The 21187-nt window shown below is 54.9% G+C and overlaps 1 protein-coding gene across 1 annotated transcript in view; it reads right to left on the bottom strand.

The window, feature by feature from the left end:
- Positions 1 to 2723: 2723 nt before the first annotated feature.
- Positions 2724 to 21187, bottom strand: part of LOC144951676 (cadherin-2-like) — a 31872-nt gene continuing 13408 nt past the window's right edge. Inside the window, exons 4-16 of the mRNA XM_078881971.1 lie at positions 16738 to 16882; positions 16098 to 16258; positions 14983 to 15117; positions 13842 to 14027; positions 12140 to 12298; positions 11630 to 11724; positions 11214 to 11356; positions 10122 to 10367; positions 7218 to 7460; positions 5928 to 6058; positions 4893 to 5009; positions 4574 to 4647; positions 2724 to 2782 (exon numbers count right to left, since the gene is read on the bottom strand). Coding sequence (XP_078738097.1) covers positions 2776 to 2782; positions 4574 to 4647; positions 4893 to 5009; positions 5928 to 6058; positions 7218 to 7460; positions 10122 to 10367; positions 11214 to 11356; positions 11630 to 11724; positions 12140 to 12298; positions 13842 to 14027; positions 14983 to 15117; positions 16098 to 16258; positions 16738 to 16882 — 1842 coding nt within the window. The 3' untranslated portion in view covers positions 2724 to 2775. The remainder of the gene's footprint in view (positions 2783 to 4573; positions 4648 to 4892; positions 5010 to 5927; positions 6059 to 7217; positions 7461 to 10121; positions 10368 to 11213; positions 11357 to 11629; positions 11725 to 12139; positions 12299 to 13841; positions 14028 to 14982; positions 15118 to 16097; positions 16259 to 16737; positions 16883 to 21187) is intronic.

Below are 21187 nucleotides of genomic sequence, written 5' to 3' on the forward strand. Positions count from 1 at the left end.
GCATTTTGATGTGACGTCACATTTCTCAACACCCCCCCCCCCCTCGTTACACATCGTCACAAATGTCTGACATCCCCCCCCAAGGTGCGTGACGTCATTTATGGACATGCTCTGATAATTAATATTTGCATTGTCTTTGAAACCGATTGGTCCACACCAGAGACAGCTTTCTTTTGAGCCTCGTCTCAAAACGGTGTTAGACCAGAGGTGTTTTGTTTGTATTCTGACCACAAGCATTGTGGTTAATGCAGACACGATTCCCTGTAAAAGGTTTCAGTTTGGTGTTTTAACATCTTAACACCTGTTTTGTTGCCATAAAAAAGGGGAAAAAACCTATTCTGACTCACTGAATATTTGAACTTTAAAAAATGTAAAAAAAAATTACTCCCGGCGACGATTCGGACAACGGCCCTCTTCCATCGCAGCCGTACGAGATGGCCCATTTTGTTCGTAAGGCCCCAACGTTTTTATCGAGGAACGCATCGAGTTAATTTATTGTTTGAAGCCGACGATCAATAATAGTGGAATACAGCCACAGCAGAATCAGTGCCGGATCCATTATCCTAGCAGCAAAAGTCGCTACAAATGTAACTACGGGCCCCACACTTTCAAGGGCCCCGCGCTAAATGCTTTCAAGCTATCGATTCCAGTCCCGTGATTCTGCACTTGTTCTATTACTACAGTACTATACCGCCTTCGACTTTTATGAACGACCGGGTGTTTAAGGTTAGCGATTTGGCGTATTATCTGGCTGTATGGCAAATGAAAAAAATACAATTACTTTACTTTGCAATTTAGGACCCCTTTATACCATCATGCTACAGGCCCTGCACTAGCTTCATCCGGCACTGAGTGGAATACAGCAACAGCAGAAAATATCTCAATGTTTACTACACACCACACCAGGTACTCTTTTGAGGCCGAGTCGACCTAGGGGAGGCACAGTATCGTTTCAGATGGCGGTTGTTTTGTGGGTGGTGTTGGCCATGAGCGGGAATCCAACTCGGGTCGCCTGGTTCGTCGCGCTCACCCACTTAAGCCATCACCATCCACAAAACAACCGCCATTCGCTACTAAGTGGCGGTGACGTCGTCACGGCGCTGGTGCCAGGCTACGTGCACTTTAAGGCCGTGTGAAGTGTCGAACGTCCGCTGGCAGGAGGGTCACGGGACAAGACCCAGGTGCCATGGGTTGACCGATTGAGATGACTGGCAGATGAACCAGCTGTGACCCCTGCTGTGCCAACTTGCACACACACACACACCCTCGCACGCTCCCGTGTCTACTACATCATCACAGGCAGAGCGCTGAAACGTCAAATTTTCGCCGGTGTTGCAGCCACCTTCCCAGACGCCACCTTCGCAGACCCCTCCACCAATGTGGACCACAGAGGAGACGTCGCGCGAGAAAGTCTACGATTTTTTTTATACAATCCAGGTAAAAATTAGAGTGGGGGGGGGTATGACAACTTTAGCTCCAGTAATTTGGATCATTCGGAAAAATTTACTCGCGATCACCGTTTCAAAACCGTACAACGGACCGATCCCGCTTGCCGCTGAATCTCAACTTCTCCCGAAACAGCGGCGACCGCGTACGGTACAAGAACAGCCCGGCGCTCCGCCGACTCGTTCCACCATCGAACGGAATGCACAGTACGCGAGCGGAACGCACGGTACGCGAACGCCGGTACGCGAACGCCGAGAGATCGCGACGAACACCGCGACAAAAACACACGGCGGAAGGTTTGTCGTTTACAATCTGCACCCCAAGCAAGATGCGCCAAGGAGGAACGGAATATTCGCCAGTACCCGGGACAAACGGAACAAGTGGCAGTGACGGACAGGAACGGAATAACTGTCAGTGCCAGGGAGAAATGGAACAAGCGCCAGTGTCTGGGAAGAAGGGAACAAGTGCTAGTGATGTGCAAGAACGGAACAACAGTCAGTGCCGGCGAGAAATGGAACAAGCGAAAGTGTCTGGGAAAAAGGGAACAAGTGCTAGTGACGGGCAGGAACAGAACAACAGTCAGTTCCGGGGAGAAATGGAACAAGCACTAGTGGTGGGGAGGAACAACAAGTACTAATGTCTGGGAAGAAGGGAACAAGCGCTCGGGCAGCAGGAACACGTGGGGTGAGACGAGACACAGGACATCTACAAGTTGACAATGACATTTCTAAAGAAACATTTTACCTTTTTACTCAACATTGCCCCCCCCCCTCCCTTTCCACCTCCCCCACCAACAGCGAAAAATTATCAGGACCCTCCTGAAAACAAAAGTCTCGAGACTCGGCGAGGCTCGGCGATTAAACGAGCGGCACGAGCGAAGCGGTAACAGACGCGCACCAGTCGACCCTTACACCGCAGTCGTTTGAAAACAACGCGTTCTGCTCGTAGTTAATTGGCGGTCAATCCCTGGCTTGGAGTAGAAGTGGATATCACAGAGCTACCTCCGAGATCAACTTTCTTATTCTTCTTCAATTGATACTCGACACACAATAGAGGGAAGAACGTTCCCGCGCTGCCATACGAGAGTAACAAGAGAAACACGCGTCGCGTGAGAACGACTCGCTGTTCTCCCCCAGAGAGACCCGTTTAAAAATCCCGAAACCCACGAGCTTCAAAACAACGAACGGAATCTTCGGTCGACGTTCTTGATCCTTGGCTTCGTAGTCACCAGACCCCCACCACCCCGCCCACCCGCCACCCCCAGCCCACCCGCCACCCCCCGCTCTCCTCTCTCCTCGCTCGCTCCTTCCTCCATTCGTTTTCAGTTATTTACATCCTGTTGAGAAATGGACCAACGGAGCGAATGTTTTCACGCGGTGGCTTTTTTGGCTGACCGTCGAACGGCAACGGCGGCGATTTCAGGCGCGCTTGCGCGGCCGTCTGGAACGCTCTTCCTTCCGACATTAAGAAGCCACTGGGAGCTACGACACTTTTAAATCGAGATTGAAAAGTAATTTCTTTAGAACTGTCTTTCTGACAGACCTGTTCTTCACCTGAGGACGGCTGCTTGCCTTGTGGCCGAAACGTTGTGAGAATTATTTTATTATGTTTTATTTTTATTATTTTATTATTTCCATTCTACGTGACTTTGCCGAAAGAACCAAGAAGATTCTTTAGAACTGCTTTTGGTATTCCCACCCCGCCCGCACCTCTGATTAGCACGGTGGGCTACGTACGGTGGTGCGAAATTCGGGAATATTCGGAGATGCGAGGTACGGATCCTGCTGCAACACTCGGGGGCGCGGTGCGCCACTGCCCGTGGCATTTGTGATGCTAGGGGCGTTTGTGACGCTAGGTGAGTTTGTGATGCTAGGTGAGTTTGTGACGCTAGGGGCGTTTGTGACGCTAGGGGCGTTTGTGACGCTAGGTGAGTTTGTGACGCTAGGGGTGTTTGTGACGCTAGGTGAGTTTGTGACGCTAGGGGTGTTTGTGACGCTAGGGGTGTTTGTGACGCTAGGGGTGGATGTGGCGCTAGGGGTGTTTGTGACGCTAGGGGTGTTTGTGATGCTAGGGGTGTTTGTGATGCTAGGGGTGTTTGTGATGCTAGGGGTGTTTGTGATGCTAGGGGTGTTTGTGACGCTAGGGGTGTTTGTGACGCTAGGGGTGGATGTGACGCTAGGGGTGTTTGTGACGCTAGGGGTGTAAGTGACGCTAGGGGTGTAAGTGATGCTAGGGGTGTTTGTGACGCTAGGGGTGTTTGTGACGCTAGGGGTGTTTGTGACGCTAGGGGTGGATGTGACGCTAGGGGTGTATGTGACGCTAGGGGTGTTTGTGACGCTAGGGGTGTTTGTGACGCTAGGGGTGTATATGACGCTAGGGGTGTTTGTGATGCTAGGGGTGTTTGTGATGCTAGGGGTGTTTGTGATGCTAGGGGTGTTTGTGACGCTAGGGGTGTTTGTGACGCTAGGGGTGGATGTGACGCTAGGGGTGTTTGTGACGCTAGGGGCGTTTGTGATGCTAGGGGCGTTTGTGATGCTAGGGGTGTTTGTGACGCTAGGGGTGTTTGTGACGCTAGGGGTGGATGTGACGCTAGGGGTGTATGTGACGCTAGGGGTGTTTGTGACGCTAGGGGTGTATGTGATGCTAGGGGTGTTTGTGATGCTAGGGGTGTTTGTGATGCTAGGGGTGTTTGTGACGCTAGGGGTGGATGTGACGCTAGGGGTGTTTGTGATGCTAGGGGTGGATGTGACGCTAGGGGTGTTTGTGATGCTAGGGGTGTTTGTGATGCTAGGGGTGTTTGTGACGCTAGGGGTGGATGTGAGGCTAGGGGTGTATGTGACGCTAGGGGTGTTTGTGACGCTAGGGGTGTATGTGATGCTAGGGGTGTTTGTGATGCTAGGGGTGTTTGTGATGCTAGGGGTGTTTGTGATGCTAGGGGTGTTTGTGACGCTAGGTGAGTTTGTGACGCTAGGGGTGGATGTGACGCTAGGGGTGTTTGTGACGCTAGGGGTGGATGTGACGCTAGGAGTATTTGTGACGCTAGGGGTGGATGTGACGCTAGGGGTGTTTGTGACGCTAGGGGTGGATGTGACGCTAGGAGTATTTGTGATGCTAGGGGTGTGCCCACCTTGCATGTTGTTTAACCTTCGTCGTGGTAATCGTCTCGGTCGTCTCAGCCCAGCCGTTGTTACTCCACCGGCCCTGAAAGCAGAACATCATCATCGTCGCCATCATCATCATCATCGTCGCCATCATCCTCATCATCGTCGTCTTCATCATCGTCTTCATCATTGTCGCCATGATCATTGTCATCATCATCATTTTCGTCGTCATCACTGTCATTATCGTGATCATCATCGCTATTGTTATCGTTGTCTTCATCATCGAGGTCGGGTGGGGGAGCGGGGCGGGGGGGGTGGTGGTGAGGTGCAGGGCGGCGACCTCACCGAGTTGGTGTGACCGCTGTCCCCGTTGACCGAGCCGTCGTCCATTAACTCCAGGCGGCCCTTGTGGACCCCGGGAGTCGTCGCCTCCACGTCGGCCTCCGTGAACATCGGCACCACCTGCAGGAGATGGACAGACGGTCGAAGCAAGGGAGGGAGGGGGAAGGAGGGAGGGGAGGGGGAAGGAGGGAGGGGAGGGAGGGGACGATGGTAAACCGTCTGTCCGAGTTCCTGCACTGTCCATCTGCTCTGTTAGGCGGTCAACCCGGCGATCGCCCCGGAAATGACCCGGGGCCTTGACGCAACGCGGCAACGTTGACCCTTCTCACAGAAAGCCGCTGCCGCCTATCGGGTCAAGGGTCGTTCCCCAGAGGCTCCTCGTGACCTCGGAGACTCGACTCCAACGCTCCACAGGCTGTCGTCCACCAAACGACAGCGCGCGTGCTCGCCGCACGGCAGAAAATCATCGCCGCCCCCCCCCCCCCGCAGGCTCCAAACCAACACGAGGCTACCTCGTGACGCACAGGGATAGCTGCCACCGGAGGCGCCCTAGGCTCGACCGCACGGCAGTAAATCGCCTCCCTACCAGCTTCAAAAACCAACGCCCGCTTGCACACCGGGTGCCGAGTCACATTGTGACGCACAGGGACAGCTGACACCGGGGGGCACCCCGATCAAACACGCTGAGAACGCGATGCGACCTTAACCCATTTTTCCCCGGTCCGACGACATTATCACGTTGATTTAAATTCATGGTACCGAGGCTCCCACAAAGCCATGCGCGTGGGAGGGCGGCTTTAATCGGACACAACTCATGGTCGTCAACATCATCGTCGTCATCGTCGTCGTCATCAACATCGTCGTCATCGTCGTCAACATCATCATCGTCATCATTTCCATCTCCGTCGTCCTCGTCAACATCATCATCATCGTCGTCATCATCGTCGCCACCGTCGTCATCACCATCTCCATCGTCAACGTCGTCATCATCGTCATCATCATCGTCGTCGTCGTCATCGTCGCCACCGTCGTAGTGACCTTGTCGTGCTCCTTGCCGCCCTCCTCGTTGTATTTGACCAGGGAGCTGAGGCCGGCGTTCATGCCGCCAAAGTCATCCAGGTGTAGCAGCCGGGGCTTCTGGGAGCGGCAGAAGAGGCAGCACAGCAGCCCTAGTGGAAGGCGTGGGAATTGGAGGGGGTAGCAGAGATGGAGGAAGAGCGTGAACGATTTTGCGCGGTAATAATAATACTGTCATTTTATATGGCGTCATTCATGCTCATAGGATGCCTAGCAAGTGAAAACCACCACGACAACCAAGAAAAATCTAAAATGAATCAACAAATTTAGAAATGGCACCGAGACGAAAAAGAAGCAACGGTTCCACCCAGCAACCGCACACGAGCCGGGTTCATCGATCCACCTCCGCCGGCGGACGTTCCCTTCAGACGCATGCCAAACGTTCCAGCGTTGTTCCAGCGTTCCCGCTTTCCTTGGCTGCCAAAAGCGTGTCCTTCCTGCCGCCCGTGCCACGGCGCAGCGTGCCGCCCAATCCCACGTGGTTCTCACGCCGCGTAGGCTCCACTTCGACGCGGCTCGACTATTGCGACTCGCTACTACTACACTCTACGGGACGTCTGACAAATAAAATAAAAACCATTAGCAAGCTGCGGCGCGTGACGCACAACCACGGCGGCACGTCGTCGTGACGGGGTCACCGCAAGACGCGACGGGGTCACCGCAAGACGCGACCGTGTCCGTCCGTTGCCGAAACGAAGGCGTCGCTGTAGAGGTCGCGCCCGTTACACACGCCACACAAAGCAGGGGTGGTGATAGGGGTTGAGGTAGTGATGTGATAGGGTGGTGATAGTGAGAGGGGCGAGTGATAGTGATACAGGTAATGGGGTATTGAGAGTGATAGGGGTAGTGATAGTGATAAGGGTAGTGATAGGGGTATAGGGGTAGTGATAGTGATAGGGGTATAGGGGTAGTGATATTGATAGGGGTAGTGATAGGTGATAGTGATAAGGGTAGTGATAGTGATAGGGGTAGTGATAGGGGTAGTGATATTGATAGGGGTAGTGATAGTGATAGGTGGTAGTGATAGGGTTTGGCCTGGTCGTAGCCGAGGCAGGGAGTAGCAGCAGTAGCAGGATGATCATGCAGGGCTAGGAGCGGTGATGGCGGCGGGGGGGGGGGTTTAAAAGTCGGGAGGAGGTGAAGCTGCAGGTCGTCGCCGTTGTGACGATGACCGCTCTCCGTGCGCCGCAGCGGGAGTCGGCTTCCGGCGAGCGGGAGGGGAGAAGCGAGAAGGAAAAGCGTCCGTCTCACCGAACAGCAGCATGGCGAACACGGAGAAGAGGATGGCGGCGAGGGCGTCCCAGCCCAGGCCGATGCCGCCGACCGAGTCGCCGGAGCAGGCCGAGCCCTGCAGGAGGCCCCCGCAGCGGCACACGCGAATCGGCACGCGCCGCGGCTCGCCCAGGCCTTGCTGGTCGCGCACCAGCACCGACAAGTTGTAGTAGCCAGGCGACAGCATGGCCGTCTTGAGGGCGAGCACCGCTGAGTCGGTTCCTGTCGGTGCCGCGGGGTGGGGGGGGTCACGGTGAGGGGTCACGGTGGGGTCACGGTGGTGACGATCGTTCGCCCGCCCCGGCGTGTCGCGTCGCTCGCCGTTCGGGCCGCGTCCGGGAAGCGCGAAGGTCGACTTGGGCCTACGGTGCGGCCTAGCGGCTCGACGCATGGCCACGGGGCGTTGAGCCGGTGACGCTGTCTGCGTGCTGTGTGTACACGTGTTGTGTGTGCACGTGTTGTGTGTGCATGTACACGTGTTGTGTGCATGCGCAGTACACGTGTTGTGTATGCGTGTACACGTGTTGTGTGTACACGTGTTGTGTGTACACGTGTTGTGTGTGTGTACACGTGTTGTGTGTACACGTGTTGTGTGAACACGTGTTCAGTGTGTGTGCATGTATACGTGTTGTGTGCGTGTGCAGTACACGTGTTGTGTGCGTGTACGCGTGTTCTGCATGTGTATACGTGTTGTGTGTGGGCGTGTACATGTGTTGTGTGTACAAGTGTTGTGTGTACACGTGTTCAGTGTGTGTGATTGATCACGTGTTGTGCGTGTACACGTGTTGTGTGCGTGTACGCGTGTTCTGCATGTGTATACGTGTTGTGTGTGTGCGTGTACACGTGTTCTGCATGTGTATACGTGTTGTGTGTGGGCGTGTACACATGTTGTGTGTACGTGTACGCGTGTTCTGCATGTGTACACGTGTTGTGTGTGTGCGTGTACGCGTGTTCTGCATGTGTACACGTGTTGTGTGTGTGCGTGTACGCGTGTTCTGCATGTGTACACGTGTTGTGTGTGCGTGTACGCATGTTCTGCATGTGTACACGTGTTGTGTGTGTGCGTGTACGCGTGTTCTGCATGTGTACACGTGTTGTGTGTGCGTGTACGCGTGTTCTGCATGTGTACACGTGTTGTGTGTGTGCGTGTACGTGTGTTCTGCATGTGTACACGTGTTGTGTGTGTGCGTGTACGCGTGTTCTGCATGTGTACACGTGTTGTGTGTGTGCGTGTACGCGTGTTCTGCATGTGTACACTTGTTGTGTGTGCGTGTACGCGTGTTCTGCATGTGTACACGTGTTGTGTGTGTGCGTGTACGTGTGTTCTGCATGTGTACACGTGTTGTGTGTGTGCGTGTACGCGTGTTCTGCATGTGTACACGTGTTGTGTGTGTGCGTGTACGCGTGTTCTGCATGTGTACACGTGTTGTGTGTGCGTGTACGCGTGTTCTGCATGTGTACACGTGTTGTGTGTGTGCGTGTACGCGTGTTCTGCATGTGTACACGTGTTGTGTGTGTGCGTGTACGCGTGTTCTGCATGTGTACACGTGTTGTGTGTGTGCGTGTACGCGTGTTCTGCATGTGTACACGTGTTGTGTGTGCGTGTACGCCTGTTCTGCATGTGTACACGTGTTGTGTGTGCGTGTACGCGTGTTCTGCATGTGTACACGTGTTGTGTGTGTGCGTGTACGCGTGTTCTGCATGTGTACACGTGTTGTGTGTGTGCGTGTACGCGTGTTTTGCATGTGTACACGTGTTGTGTGTGTGCGTGTACGCGTGTTCTGCATGTGTACACGTGTTGTGTGTGTGCGTGTACGCGTGTTCTGCATGTGTACACGTGTTGTGTGTGCGTGTACGCCTGTTCTGCATGTGTACACGTGTTGTGTGTGCGTGTACGCGTGTTCTGCATGTGTACACGTGTTGTGTGTGTGCGTGTACGCGTGTTCTGCATGTGTACACGTGTTGTGTGTGCGTGTACGCGTGTTCTGCATGTGTACACGTGTTGTGTGTGTGCGTGTACGCGTGTTCTGCATGTGTACACGTGTTGTGTGTGCGTGTACGCGTGTTCTGCATGTGTACACGTGTTGTGTGTGTGCGTGTACGCGTGTTCCACGTAACGCAGACAAATGACGATTCCCGTCAGTCTATCACTAACAATTTGTATTTGACCAGCTAAGGCCCACCGAGCTACGTAACTGTTTTTCAGAAACGACCTGCCCACAAACGATAGCTCAACGAAGTGGCTCATCATCATCATCATCACGGGGAAGTGTAAAGCAGCCAAACACTCAAAACGCATGAGGACGTCGATTCTGGGGGAAACCGGAGGGACCTTGAGAAAAATCCACGCAACCACGGGGAGAGAGAGAGAGAGACAGAGACACGTGCAAACTCCACTCGCAGAACAAGGGCCCTGAGTTGGGAACCGAACTCAGGTACCTTGTTGCTACGAGGAGGCACAGGTGTCGTCACTGTGTCGTCACTGTGTCGTCACTCTGCCGCCCATGCCATGCAAGACGCTCCCATCACCGCGCCATGCCGTGCGGTCCTGCTCGATGCTGTGCTGTCAATTGCTGTTGCTGTTCCCTGTGGGTGCAGTGCTGTGCTGTGCGGTGCAGTGCGTTGCTTCGCACTACTGCACAATGCATTGCTGTGCTGTGCAGTGCGTTGCATTCCGTTGCTGCTTCGTGCTGCGCAGGTCAGTACTGGACTTTGCTGCCCCGTGCCGTGCATTGCGTTGCTTCGTGGTGCTGTGCAATGTAGGAAGGTGCTATGCGTTGCTGTCCAAGTGCTGCTAGATGCAGTGCATTGCTGTGCGGTGCTGTAGACTGCTGCGGCGCGTCGTGCCGTGCGGTGCCGCGGGGGTGGGTGGGGGCGCCTTGCCGTTCTTCCGCAGGTCCCAGCGGTCCACGGTGCCCGCGGGGTCGTTGAGCAGCTCGAAGGTGAAGGGAGCGCCGTTGGGGACGGCGTCGGCGTCGGTGGCCCTGAGCACCACCGGCGCGGTGGGCGAGGACGCGTCCTCGGGGAGGCACGCGTGGGCGCTGCCCGGCACCGACACCACCGGCACGTTGTCGTTCAGGTCCTTCAGGTAGATGTTCACGGTGGACGTGCCCGTACTGGGTGGGCTGCCTGTGGTGCGCATGGGGAAGGCGGTGGGGGCGGCGGTGGTCGCGGCGTTAGCGCGGCTAACGGCTAACACCGGTGGACGGTTATCTGCACCGGTCCCTGGGTCTCGTCCGAGGTCGACCCACAACATCGCGATTGCAAGTGCGGCGAGCCATCCATTACATCCCTTTGGCACGACATGTGTGTACATGTTGAGATCCGGATGTGTGTGCGCGTGCGTGCGAGGAATACAGCAGGTAGCGGTGGCAAAGCGGTGAGTGCCCTGCGGGATACACAGCGAGAGACGCAGCGAGTTGACACAGTGAGAGACACAATGAGAGACAGAGACACACAGCGAGAGACAGAGACACAGCGAGAGACACACGGTGAGAGACAGAGACACACAGCGAGAGACACAGCGAGACACGGTGAGAGACAGAGACACACGGTGAGAGACAGAGACACACGGCGAGAGACAGAAACACACAGTGAGACACAGAGACGCACAGCGAGACACACGGTGAGAGACAGAGACACAGCGAGACACACGGTGAGAGACAGAGACACAGCGAGAGACAGAGACACACAGCGAGACACACGGCGAGAGACAGAGACACAGCGAGTTGACACAGTGAGACACACAGTGAGACACACGGCGAGAGACAGAGACACACAATGAGAGACAGAGACACAGCAAGAGACAGAGACACACAGTGAGAGACAGAGACACAGCGAGTTGACACAGTGAGACACACGGCGAGAGACAGAGACACACAGCGAGAGACACAGCGACACACGGTGAGAGACAGAGACACACGGTGAAAGACAGAGACACACAGCGAGAGACAGAGACAACGCCGGGCTCCGCACCGTCCTGGATGGCGAGCACGGTCACGGTGTAGGTGCCATTCTTGACGAAGGGCGACTCGCGGTCCATGCTCGCCGTGGCGGTGAGGACGCCCGTCGCTGGCTCCACGCTCACCCAGTGCGCCGGGTCGCTCGCGATCTGGTACCTGCGTGCGACGGCACCTCCGATCAGCGCGGTCAGCTACGTACGGCGCGAAAGAAAGATCTACGTCCGTCCGTAGCGGGAGACGCTTGAATACCGCGCGGCTTACCGCTCGCGGTTTGACCTATCGCGGGGCAACCTCTGTGTGTACCGACTTACCACGCCCGGCCGCTTTTGTCTCCCCCTCGTGCACTGTACCGGCCTTCATAGGTGCTGCTGCTTGCTAACAGCACTTGCTGCAAGAGTCACGTGTTTACGTACGCAGCTGTTTAGTTACCTGAGGGGCAGCCCCTGCTGGGCCAAGTCCGGGTCGCGCGCCACAAGCTTGTCCAGCTGCTTTCCCGGCGCGTTCTGCTCCTCGATGTAGATTTCCTGAAAGGCCCGAGGTCATGGTTTGGGTTTCAAATGTTGGGGCGCCACAGATGGCGATGTGTCAACTTCCTCGCCTGGTATGCAGGAGGTCGTGGGTTCGATCCCGACCGTGATGCCCGCTGTTTTTCGTGTCTCTCTCCCCGTGATCGCGCGGATCATTCTCCGGATCCTCCCGTTTTCTTTTCCCCTCCACGTTTAGAACCGACATGGCGCGTTTATTTGGCTGCCGTACATTTCCACAAGATCACAAGCCACTTCGTTGATCTATCAGTTGTGGTAGCCAGTGTCGCGTCTGAAAAAAAGCAATTCGGCTCAGTTGGGGCCTTACCTGATAAGATAAAAAATAAACACTTCATAGTTCGCCGTGAGAAACGGCTATACCTAATAAATGAACTTAAAATAAATGAACTTGAACCTTGGGGTTGGGGGTGAAGGCCGGAGGCTCGTCCTCGTTGGTCACGCTGATCTCCACGGTGGCCGTGCGCTCCGTCTCCGAGGAGGGCCCCACGAACGGCACCTCGTTGGCCACGGCGATGACCAGTGTGTAGCGTTCCTTCACCTCGAAGTCCAGCGGCTGGCGGGGGGGGGGGGCAGCACGAGTTTAATTCGTTCCGATTTCCCTCATCGTCACTCCCACTTCCTGTGTCGTCATCCTCACTTCCTGCATCGTCATCCTCACTTCCTGTGTCGTCATCCTCACTTCCTGTGTCGTCATTCTCACTTCCTGCATCGTCACTCCCACTTCCTGTCACTGTCACTTCCACCGGATGCTGTCCAGAAGATGCTTCGCGTAGTCTCAAACCTGAACTGTCGCCCCGCATCTAATCGCTGCTCAACGTGGATGCAAGGACTGCTGTGAGTGGCCGGTGCAGTCGTGTGTGAACATCGGCACTGGGGAGACAAAGGCCGCCAGGCATGGGTGCCGACCGCCCACCCACTCGTCGGTTGCGCCGTATGAACCTTCAAAGGTGCTACCAGCTAGCAGCCCCCTGCCCCAACGGTCTGGATGCGTTGGGGATTTTTGTCTTTGAGGAGCTAGGTGGGTGAGTGAGTGCATTATTGAGTGGGTGAATGAGTGGATGAGTGAGATGGAGGGTGAGTGGGCAAATGATTGGGTGAAACGGTGACTGAGTATAAGACTCAAGTTTATTTTGTTCAACAAAGTGAGAACTTAAGAGACCAGGACAGAGTCCCGTTTTTGAGAGTGAGTGCATGAGCGGGTGAGCAGGTGAGCGGGGGAGTGAATGAGTGCGTGGGCGAGTGACATGGTGAGTGAGATGGTGGATTCGTGTGTAAACAGTCGAGTGAGCGAGTTTATGTTTCAAGTTGATTTTATTCAACCTCACAAGAAACTCAAGAGACGCGGCGGTGGCTAGGAGATGTTAACTGCCTCGCCCGGTATACAGGAGCTCATGGGTTCGATCCTGACCCTGATGCCTGCTGTATATTTGGAGTTTGCGGTGTCTCTCTCATCATCATCATCACGGTGGCTAGGAGATGTAAACTTTCTCGCCTAGTATACAGAATGTCGTGAGTTCAATCCCGACCCTGACGCCTGCTGCTGTATATTTGGAGTTTGCGGTGTCTCTCTCATCATCATCATCATCACGGTGGCTAGGAGATGTTAACCATCTCGCCTTTTATACAGGATGTCGTGGGTTTAATCCTGACCCTGACGCCTGCTGCTGTTTATTTGGAGTGTGCGGTGTCTCTCTCATCATCATCATCACGGTGGCTAGGAGATGTTAACTATCTCGCCTATTATACAGGATGTCGTGGGTTCAATCCCGACCTTGACGCTTGCTTGTATATTTGTGAGTTTGCGTCTCATGTATTTTTCTCTAGATCCTCCGGCGGTGCTTTATTCCCCTCCACAATTAAGAATCAACGTCATCTCGCGTTCAAGAGTATTTCTCTGCTGCTATACATTCCCACTTCGTTGAGCACCCCATCAGGATTCGAGATCAGAGGCGGAGGAAATCAGTAATCAGCCACTTAGCATGTGACTAAGGAATTGCAATATGTGTTGTGTATTACTTAATAGACTCAGCGCAGCCTGGAAGCGTATTATTAAGTAATCATCGTCGCTGGGGGGGGGGGGGGGGGGGGCTACGCACCTTGACCACCGTGACGGCTCCGCCGTTGGTGTCCGGCACAGAGCGCACGGCGAACTGGGCATGCTCGTCGCCGGCCACGATGCGGTAGACGGCGCGCCAGTTGGGCGAACCCGACTGGTCCCGGTCCTTCACGGAGAGCCCGGCCACCGTCACGTCTCGCTTGTTCTCCATCACCTTCCCTACAACCTGGTGATGGCCAACGGGGGGGAGGGGGGGGGGGTTAGAGGTTTGCAGGAAGTGGGGAAGACAATGCGGGAAAGACAATGCGGGAAAGACAATGCGGGAAATCTCAATGACGATGCGGGAAGTGGGAATAACGTCTCAGGAAGTCGAAAACGAATTAAACACGTGCGGCCCCCCCCCGCCAGTCGCTGGACTTCAAGGTGAAGGAGCGCTCCACGCTGCTCGTCGCCGTGGCCAACGAGGTGCCGTTCGTGGGGCCCTCCTCGGAGACGGAGCGCACGGCCACCGTGGAGATCAACGTGACCAATGAGGACGAGCCTCCGGCCTTCACGCCCAACCCTAAAGGTGGCGGACGAGCGGGGGCAGCCGCGACGCCGTTTCTCACGGCACGATACCTAAAAAACTATAAAGTGTTTATTTTTTTCTTCTTGGTTCTTTCGGTAAAGTCACGTAGAAGGGAAATAAAATAATAAAAATACAAAATTATAAAATACAATTCTCACGACGTTTCGGCCACAACGCAAGCAGCCGTCCTCAGGTGATGAACAGGTCTGTCGGAAAGACAGCGTCTGAATGAACACCACCAAGCTTGGCAGTGTATATTTAAGCTGGGTAAGAGGAGGAAGGGCGCCTTGACAAAGGAATTTGCATATCAACAGATGAATTTAGCATATTTATGGAAAATGCAGATACGGGATTAGTCACTACTTGTGGAATGCGTAGGAGGTGGGGGGGGTCTCAAAGTCATATTATGCCCGTGCATTATGTAGGATTAGCAGCAACAAAGGGAGGAAGTGTGGTTAGCAGTAAAAAGGAATTTTAATAGTAAAGAGATACAGCAGCGAAGGTAAGGCCCCAAATGAGCTATGCAGCTTTTCTTATGTTAAAAGAATTAACATAGTGCCTTATCCCACCCACCCCAGCCCCCCCCCCACCCCACCCCCCCAAACCCACTCACCATGGTGGCATCGAAGACGGGCCAGTTGTCGTTGATGTCGTTGAGGCGGACGGTGGCCGTGGCCGTGGCGGAGAGGCAGAGCGGCGCTCCCTGCAAGTCTCTGGCCTTCACCACGAAGGTCACCGTCTCTTGCAGCTGCGGGCGGCAAGTCGCACCACAGCGTGGGCCATCAAACCATGCGGTGTTTGTCTAGGGCAGTTGATGGCAGGGCGGGTGGTGGTGGTGGTGGTGTGCGTCTACTCCAGGGGTGGGGAAGCTTTTTTCTGCCAAGGGCCATTTGGATATTTGCAACATCATTCGCGGGCCATACAAAATCATCAACTTAAAAATTTGCCTGTTAACTTTGGTCAAACATTTAATTAACTCAACCCCTAATGCGATGGCTGGAACTGCTTCTCTTTGGCGAGGCGTGTGATGATGTTAGCTGGTATTGATGATGTTGCTGCTACTCGCAACTGCTTTTCCAGGTTTGCTCCTAGATTTATTGAATTTCGAGTCCCGCCTGCGGTTGCCTTGGCAGGGCCACACTAAATGATGTTGCGGGCCTTATACGGCCCGCGGACCGGACATTCCCCACCCCTGGTCTACTCGCTGGGCCTGCACGCGTGTGAACGATTCCCAATCAAGAGTTTGTGTTCGTACAGGAGGAATCCGATGAGCGATAGAGCGTTGATAGTTGTGATGACTTCATAGCCGACCGTATTGGTCACCCCGTGCCTCTTATAAATCTCAACGTTCATCCTACAAAGTCCCCTCACAAGGGAGAAACACAAACAGGCGTTATTCCTTTTTGTGCCCGTATTGAAACGGCTGTACGCCGTATGGACCTGAAAAACTCAATTTCCCTGTACAAGAATACGGGGTGAACCGTCTGGGTTGACAGGCGTGATGTCTTCACGCGTCTTCCAGAAAGGCAACCTTTCTCTCCTAGCTCATGACGATGGCGACGATGATGATGACGATGGTGGTGATGATGATGATGATGACTACGATGATGACCATGAGATAATGATGATGACCATGACGACGATGATGACGATTGCGAAGATGATGATCATGACGATGAAGACTACTACGATGACGACGACGACGACGGCGGCGGCGGAGCCTCTCACCTCTCGGTCCAGGTTGGCCAACTGAGTGGTGACCACCCCCGTTTGGGCGTTCACGAGGAATGGGTTTCCCGGCGGTTGGGACTCGATGGAGTACACAACCATCGCGTTCAGTGTGTTGGGGTCGTCCGCGTCCGTCGCGTTCAGACGCATCACGAATGTGCCTGCACCGCCGCCGCCGTCGTCACCATCATCAACGAGAATATCATCATTAGACATCGGCATCACCATCATCACCCGCGCCTCCGATTAGCACGGTTGGCTATGTGCGGCGCGATAGACGCTCAACATCCATAAATCATCATGCACGTCTCATCGTGAAGAGCAACATTGCCACCATCAGCATCGCTATCGTCATGAATATCATCATCATATCACCATCATCATATAATCGTCACCATCATCATCATGTATATGACAATGACCCCCGAACGAGTCACGTGACCTACGATCCCTACATGTGAATCCCGAACCAGTCACGTGACCTACGATCCCTACACGTGACCCCTGAACCTGTCACGTGACCTACAAAACATCCACGTGATCGCCGAACCAGTTACATAATCACGTAATCCCCCCCCCCCCCCGACATCTGCCCGTGACCCCCCCCCCAACCCCCCCCCCCCTGCATTCGAGGCCTCACCCGCGGGGCTCATTTCGTCGACGGTGCCGCTCAAGGACGACAGGACGAAGATGGGGGGGCAGTCGTTCTCGTCCTCAACGTCCACCACCAGGTTAGCCGGTTCTTCCACATCGGTCATGGAGCGATCCATCGCGTGCACCGTCATCTGAGGGGGAAGGGGGGGGGGGGTCCCGGAGGGTCGCCGGGGTGGACGATGGGAAGGGGGCAGGGGGGGGGTTGGGGATGATAAGGGGTGAGGTAGCGGTGTTTAATGTCTCCACGGTCGGCTACGCACGCTGCAAAAGAAATTCAACTTACATCTCGCTACGGTGGCGAGATGTTAACTACCTCGCCTGGTATACAGCAGGTCTTGGGTTTGTGTGTTCAATCCCGACCCTGACGCCTGCTGTATATTTGGAGTTTGTAGTGTCTCTCTCCCTGTGTTGATCGCGTGGATTTTTCTCCGGGTCCTCCGGTTTTTGCTTTCACATTTAGAATCAACGTCGCGCGTTTAGAGTGTTTGGCTGCTGTACATTTCCACGTGATAAGCCACTTCGTCGAGCTATCATTTGTGGCCAGGTCGCTTCTGAAAAAGAGACGTGTCGCTCAGTGAGCTTTTCCTCGTAAAATAAAAAGAGTTTATAGTTTATTATTACTGCTACTGCTACAGTATTATTCTCGTGATTTTACTCGTTTAGCCAGGAAAGCCTCCCCGAATCTCAAGACTCTTTTACAGGAGGGTCCTGTCCCGTTTTCACAGTAGAGAGGGGCGATGCTGCTGCTGCTGTGGGTGAGATGCCAATCGAATAACTGGCAGCTGTAAATTTCTACACGACGAGCCAATTCGTTAAAACTATTAAACTAAAACTTTGTATTTTCCAAGGCAAAGCGCACTGAGCTATATGGCCTTTTCTTTTTAAATCCTTTATATTAAGTTCGCTTGCTTGCGCGCTTACGACCGTGCAAATCTTTCGGTCGTTTTTTAACCCACTTCCCGTGATCCAATCGAGCTGACATTTTGCACACAGACTCGTTGTGCGTGACAATTAATTTTCGTGAAAAATGTTACACTTTTTAGGAAAAATGTAATTATATTTAATTACCGATTGCTTAATGGTGGCAGGCAATCATCTGACCCATAGGTAGCAGCCATCTCAAGCCAGAGGACGAGAGGACTCTAGCCGCCATGCATATAAAGGATTTATAGTGAAAAATTTTGTTTTTACGGGTTAATTTTTCAGAAGCAAACTTGCCACAAATTAAAAGCTCAAGTGACTTATCACGTGGAAATGTACAACAGCCACAAACTCTCAAAGCACACTTCTAAATGGGGAGGGAAAAACAGCAGGACGCGGAAAAAAATCCACGCGACCACGGGGAGAGAGACACGCAAACTCCATATAGCTTGCAGCTCTTCCCCCGCACGTCCGATTAGCACGGTTGGCTACGTACGGTGCGAAAGAAGTTCAACATGCAGTACATGCGTACAGGCGTCAGGATCTAACCCATGAACCTCCTGCATACCAGGCGAGGGAGTTAACATTTCCTAGCCAATGTGATGATGATTAGAGACACCGCAAACTCCAAATATGCAGCAGGCGTCGGGGTCGGGATCGAACCCACGACCTCCTGCATACCAGGTGAGGTAGTTAACATCTCATAGCCAATGTGATGATGATTAGAGACACCGCAAACTCCAAATATGCAGCAGGCGTCAGGGTCGGGATCGAACCCACGACCTCCTGCATACCAGGCGAGGTAGTTAACATCTCCTAGCCAATGTGATGATGATTAGAGACACCGCAAACTCCAAATATGCAGCAGGCGTCTGTGTCGGGATCGAACCCACGACCTCCTGCATACCAGGTGAGGTAGTTAACATCTCATAGCCAATGTGATGATGATTAGAGACACCGCAAACTCCAAATATGCAGCAGGCGTCAGGGTCGGGATCGAACCCACGACCTCCTGCATACCAGGCGAGGTAGTTAACATCTCCTAGCCAATGTGATGATGATTAGAGACACCGCAAACTCCAAATATGCAGCAGGCGTCAGGGTCGGGATCGAACCCACGACCTCCTGCATACCAGGCGAGGTAGTTAACATCTCCTAGCCAATGTGATGATGATTAGAGACACCGCAAACTCCAAATATACAGCAGGCGTCGGGGTCGGGATCGAACCCACGACCTCCTGCATACCAGGCGAGGTAGTTAACATCTCCTAGCCACCATGATGATGATGATGAGAGACACCGCAAACTCCAAATATACAGCAGGTATCGTCATCGTCAGGGTCGGGATCGAACCCATGAACCTCCTGCATACAAGGCGAGGGAGTTAACATCTCCTAGGCATCGCGGCGCCCCACACCACGGAACTGTGGCGGTAATCTGCCCCAGTGGTGACCCCCGTGAGTGGCGCAAAACACGGAGCACGCGTGTTGGGGTGGCAGAGGTGTGGGTTGATGATGAATGGGCGGTGGCTCTCCGTAGACGGTTGGAAACCGTGGATTTAATCAGTTGCAGCCTTCACTCAAAGAGGGTGGGGAGGCAGTGTCACACCCACACACTCACACACCCACACACACACCCACACACTCACCCACACCCACTCACACACTCATCCACACACAACCACTCACCCACACTCACCCACCCACACACAACCACCAACCCACACACAACCACCAACCCACACACACTCACCCACACACACACACCCACACACACCCACCAACCCACACACCCACACACACAACCACACCCACACTCGCCCACACCCCCACACCCACCCACACACTCACCCACACACTCACCCACATACACCCACACACACACACTCACACACACCTACACCCCCACACCCACAAACACCCCCACACCCACCCACACCCACCCACATCCCACACCCACCCACACCCCCACACCCACACACCCACACACTCACCCACACTCACCCACACACTCACCCACACTCACCCACACACACCCACATCCACCCACACCCCCCCACACACACACCCACCCAGACACACACACACACACCCCCACGCCCCCACACCCCCACCCACTCACCCACACACACCAACCCACCCACACACACACACACCCACCAACCCACCCACACCCCCACTCACACACACTCACCCACACACACTCACCAACCCACCCACCCACCCACACACACCCACACACACACACACCCACCAACCCACCCACACCCCACCCACACACACTCACCAACCCACCCACACTCCCACACCCACCAACACCCCCACACCCACCAACACCCCCACACCCACCCACACCCACCCATACCCCACACCCACCCACACCCACCCACACCCCACACCCACCCACACCCACCCACAACCACCCACACCCATCCACACCCCCACACTCACACCCAAACCAACCCACCCACACCCACACACACACCCACATACACCCACACCCCAACCCACACACACCAACACCCACTCACGCCCCCACACTCACACCCACACAGCCTGGAGTCTCAACTCCAGCGCTAGGGCCGTGCGTGTCGCTTCTCAGCCCCCCCCCCACCTCTGTCAACTTTAAGCGTCACGACCACTGCCATCAAAGGCAAAGATCCCCCGTATAGCCTCGACAGACTGATGGGGCAAGTGCTGCTCGCGAGTAGCGCCTATGAAGGCCGGATCGGCACAACGAGGGGGGGGGGGGTGGCCAGCACCACGCCCGGCCGCCTTTGTCTCCCCAGTGGTGATGTTGTTTACACCGCGCCAGCTACTCATTCGAGGTTGAGTCGACCTAGGGGAGGCCCAGGAACCGGTTCAGATAATCGTCACTGGCGCTGGTGTTGGCCGTGAGCGGGGATCGAACTCGGGTCTCTGCCGGGTTCGTGGCGCAGCGTAGCAACCACCACCACTACCATCTCCACCACCTCCACCACCACCACACTACCACTACCACCACCACCTCCACCGCCACCACCACCTCCGCCACCACCGCTAACACCTCCACCACCTCCACCACCTCCACCACCTCCACCACCTCCACGACCTCCACCGCCACCACCACCACCAGCACCACCACCACCACCCCCACCACCACCTCCACCACCACCTCTACCACCACCACCTCCACCACCACCATCTCCACCACCACCGCCTCCACCACCACCACCACCACCTCCACCACCACTCCACCACCACACTGCCACCTCCTCCACCACCACCACATCCACCACCACCACCACTCCACCACCACACTGCCACCTCCTCCACTCCACCACCACCTCCACCGCCGCCACCACCACCATCTCCGCCACCACCACCACCACCGTCTCTGACAGCCGACACCGCAGCAGCCTCGGCGTTTACAATCCGCCCGGCCGTGGTGGGGGGCGGGGGCCGATGCGGGGCGGTGACCCTGGGGCCTCGGAGCGGCGGGGTGGGGGATGGTGGGGGGTGGTGGGGGGGTGGTGG

The sequence above is a fragment of the Lampetra fluviatilis genome, chromosome 63 (genome assembly GCF_964198595.1).
Source record: "Lampetra fluviatilis chromosome 63, kcLamFluv1.1, whole genome shotgun sequence".
Classification (NCBI taxonomy): Eukaryota; Metazoa; Chordata; class Hyperoartia; order Petromyzontiformes; family Petromyzontidae; genus Lampetra; species Lampetra fluviatilis.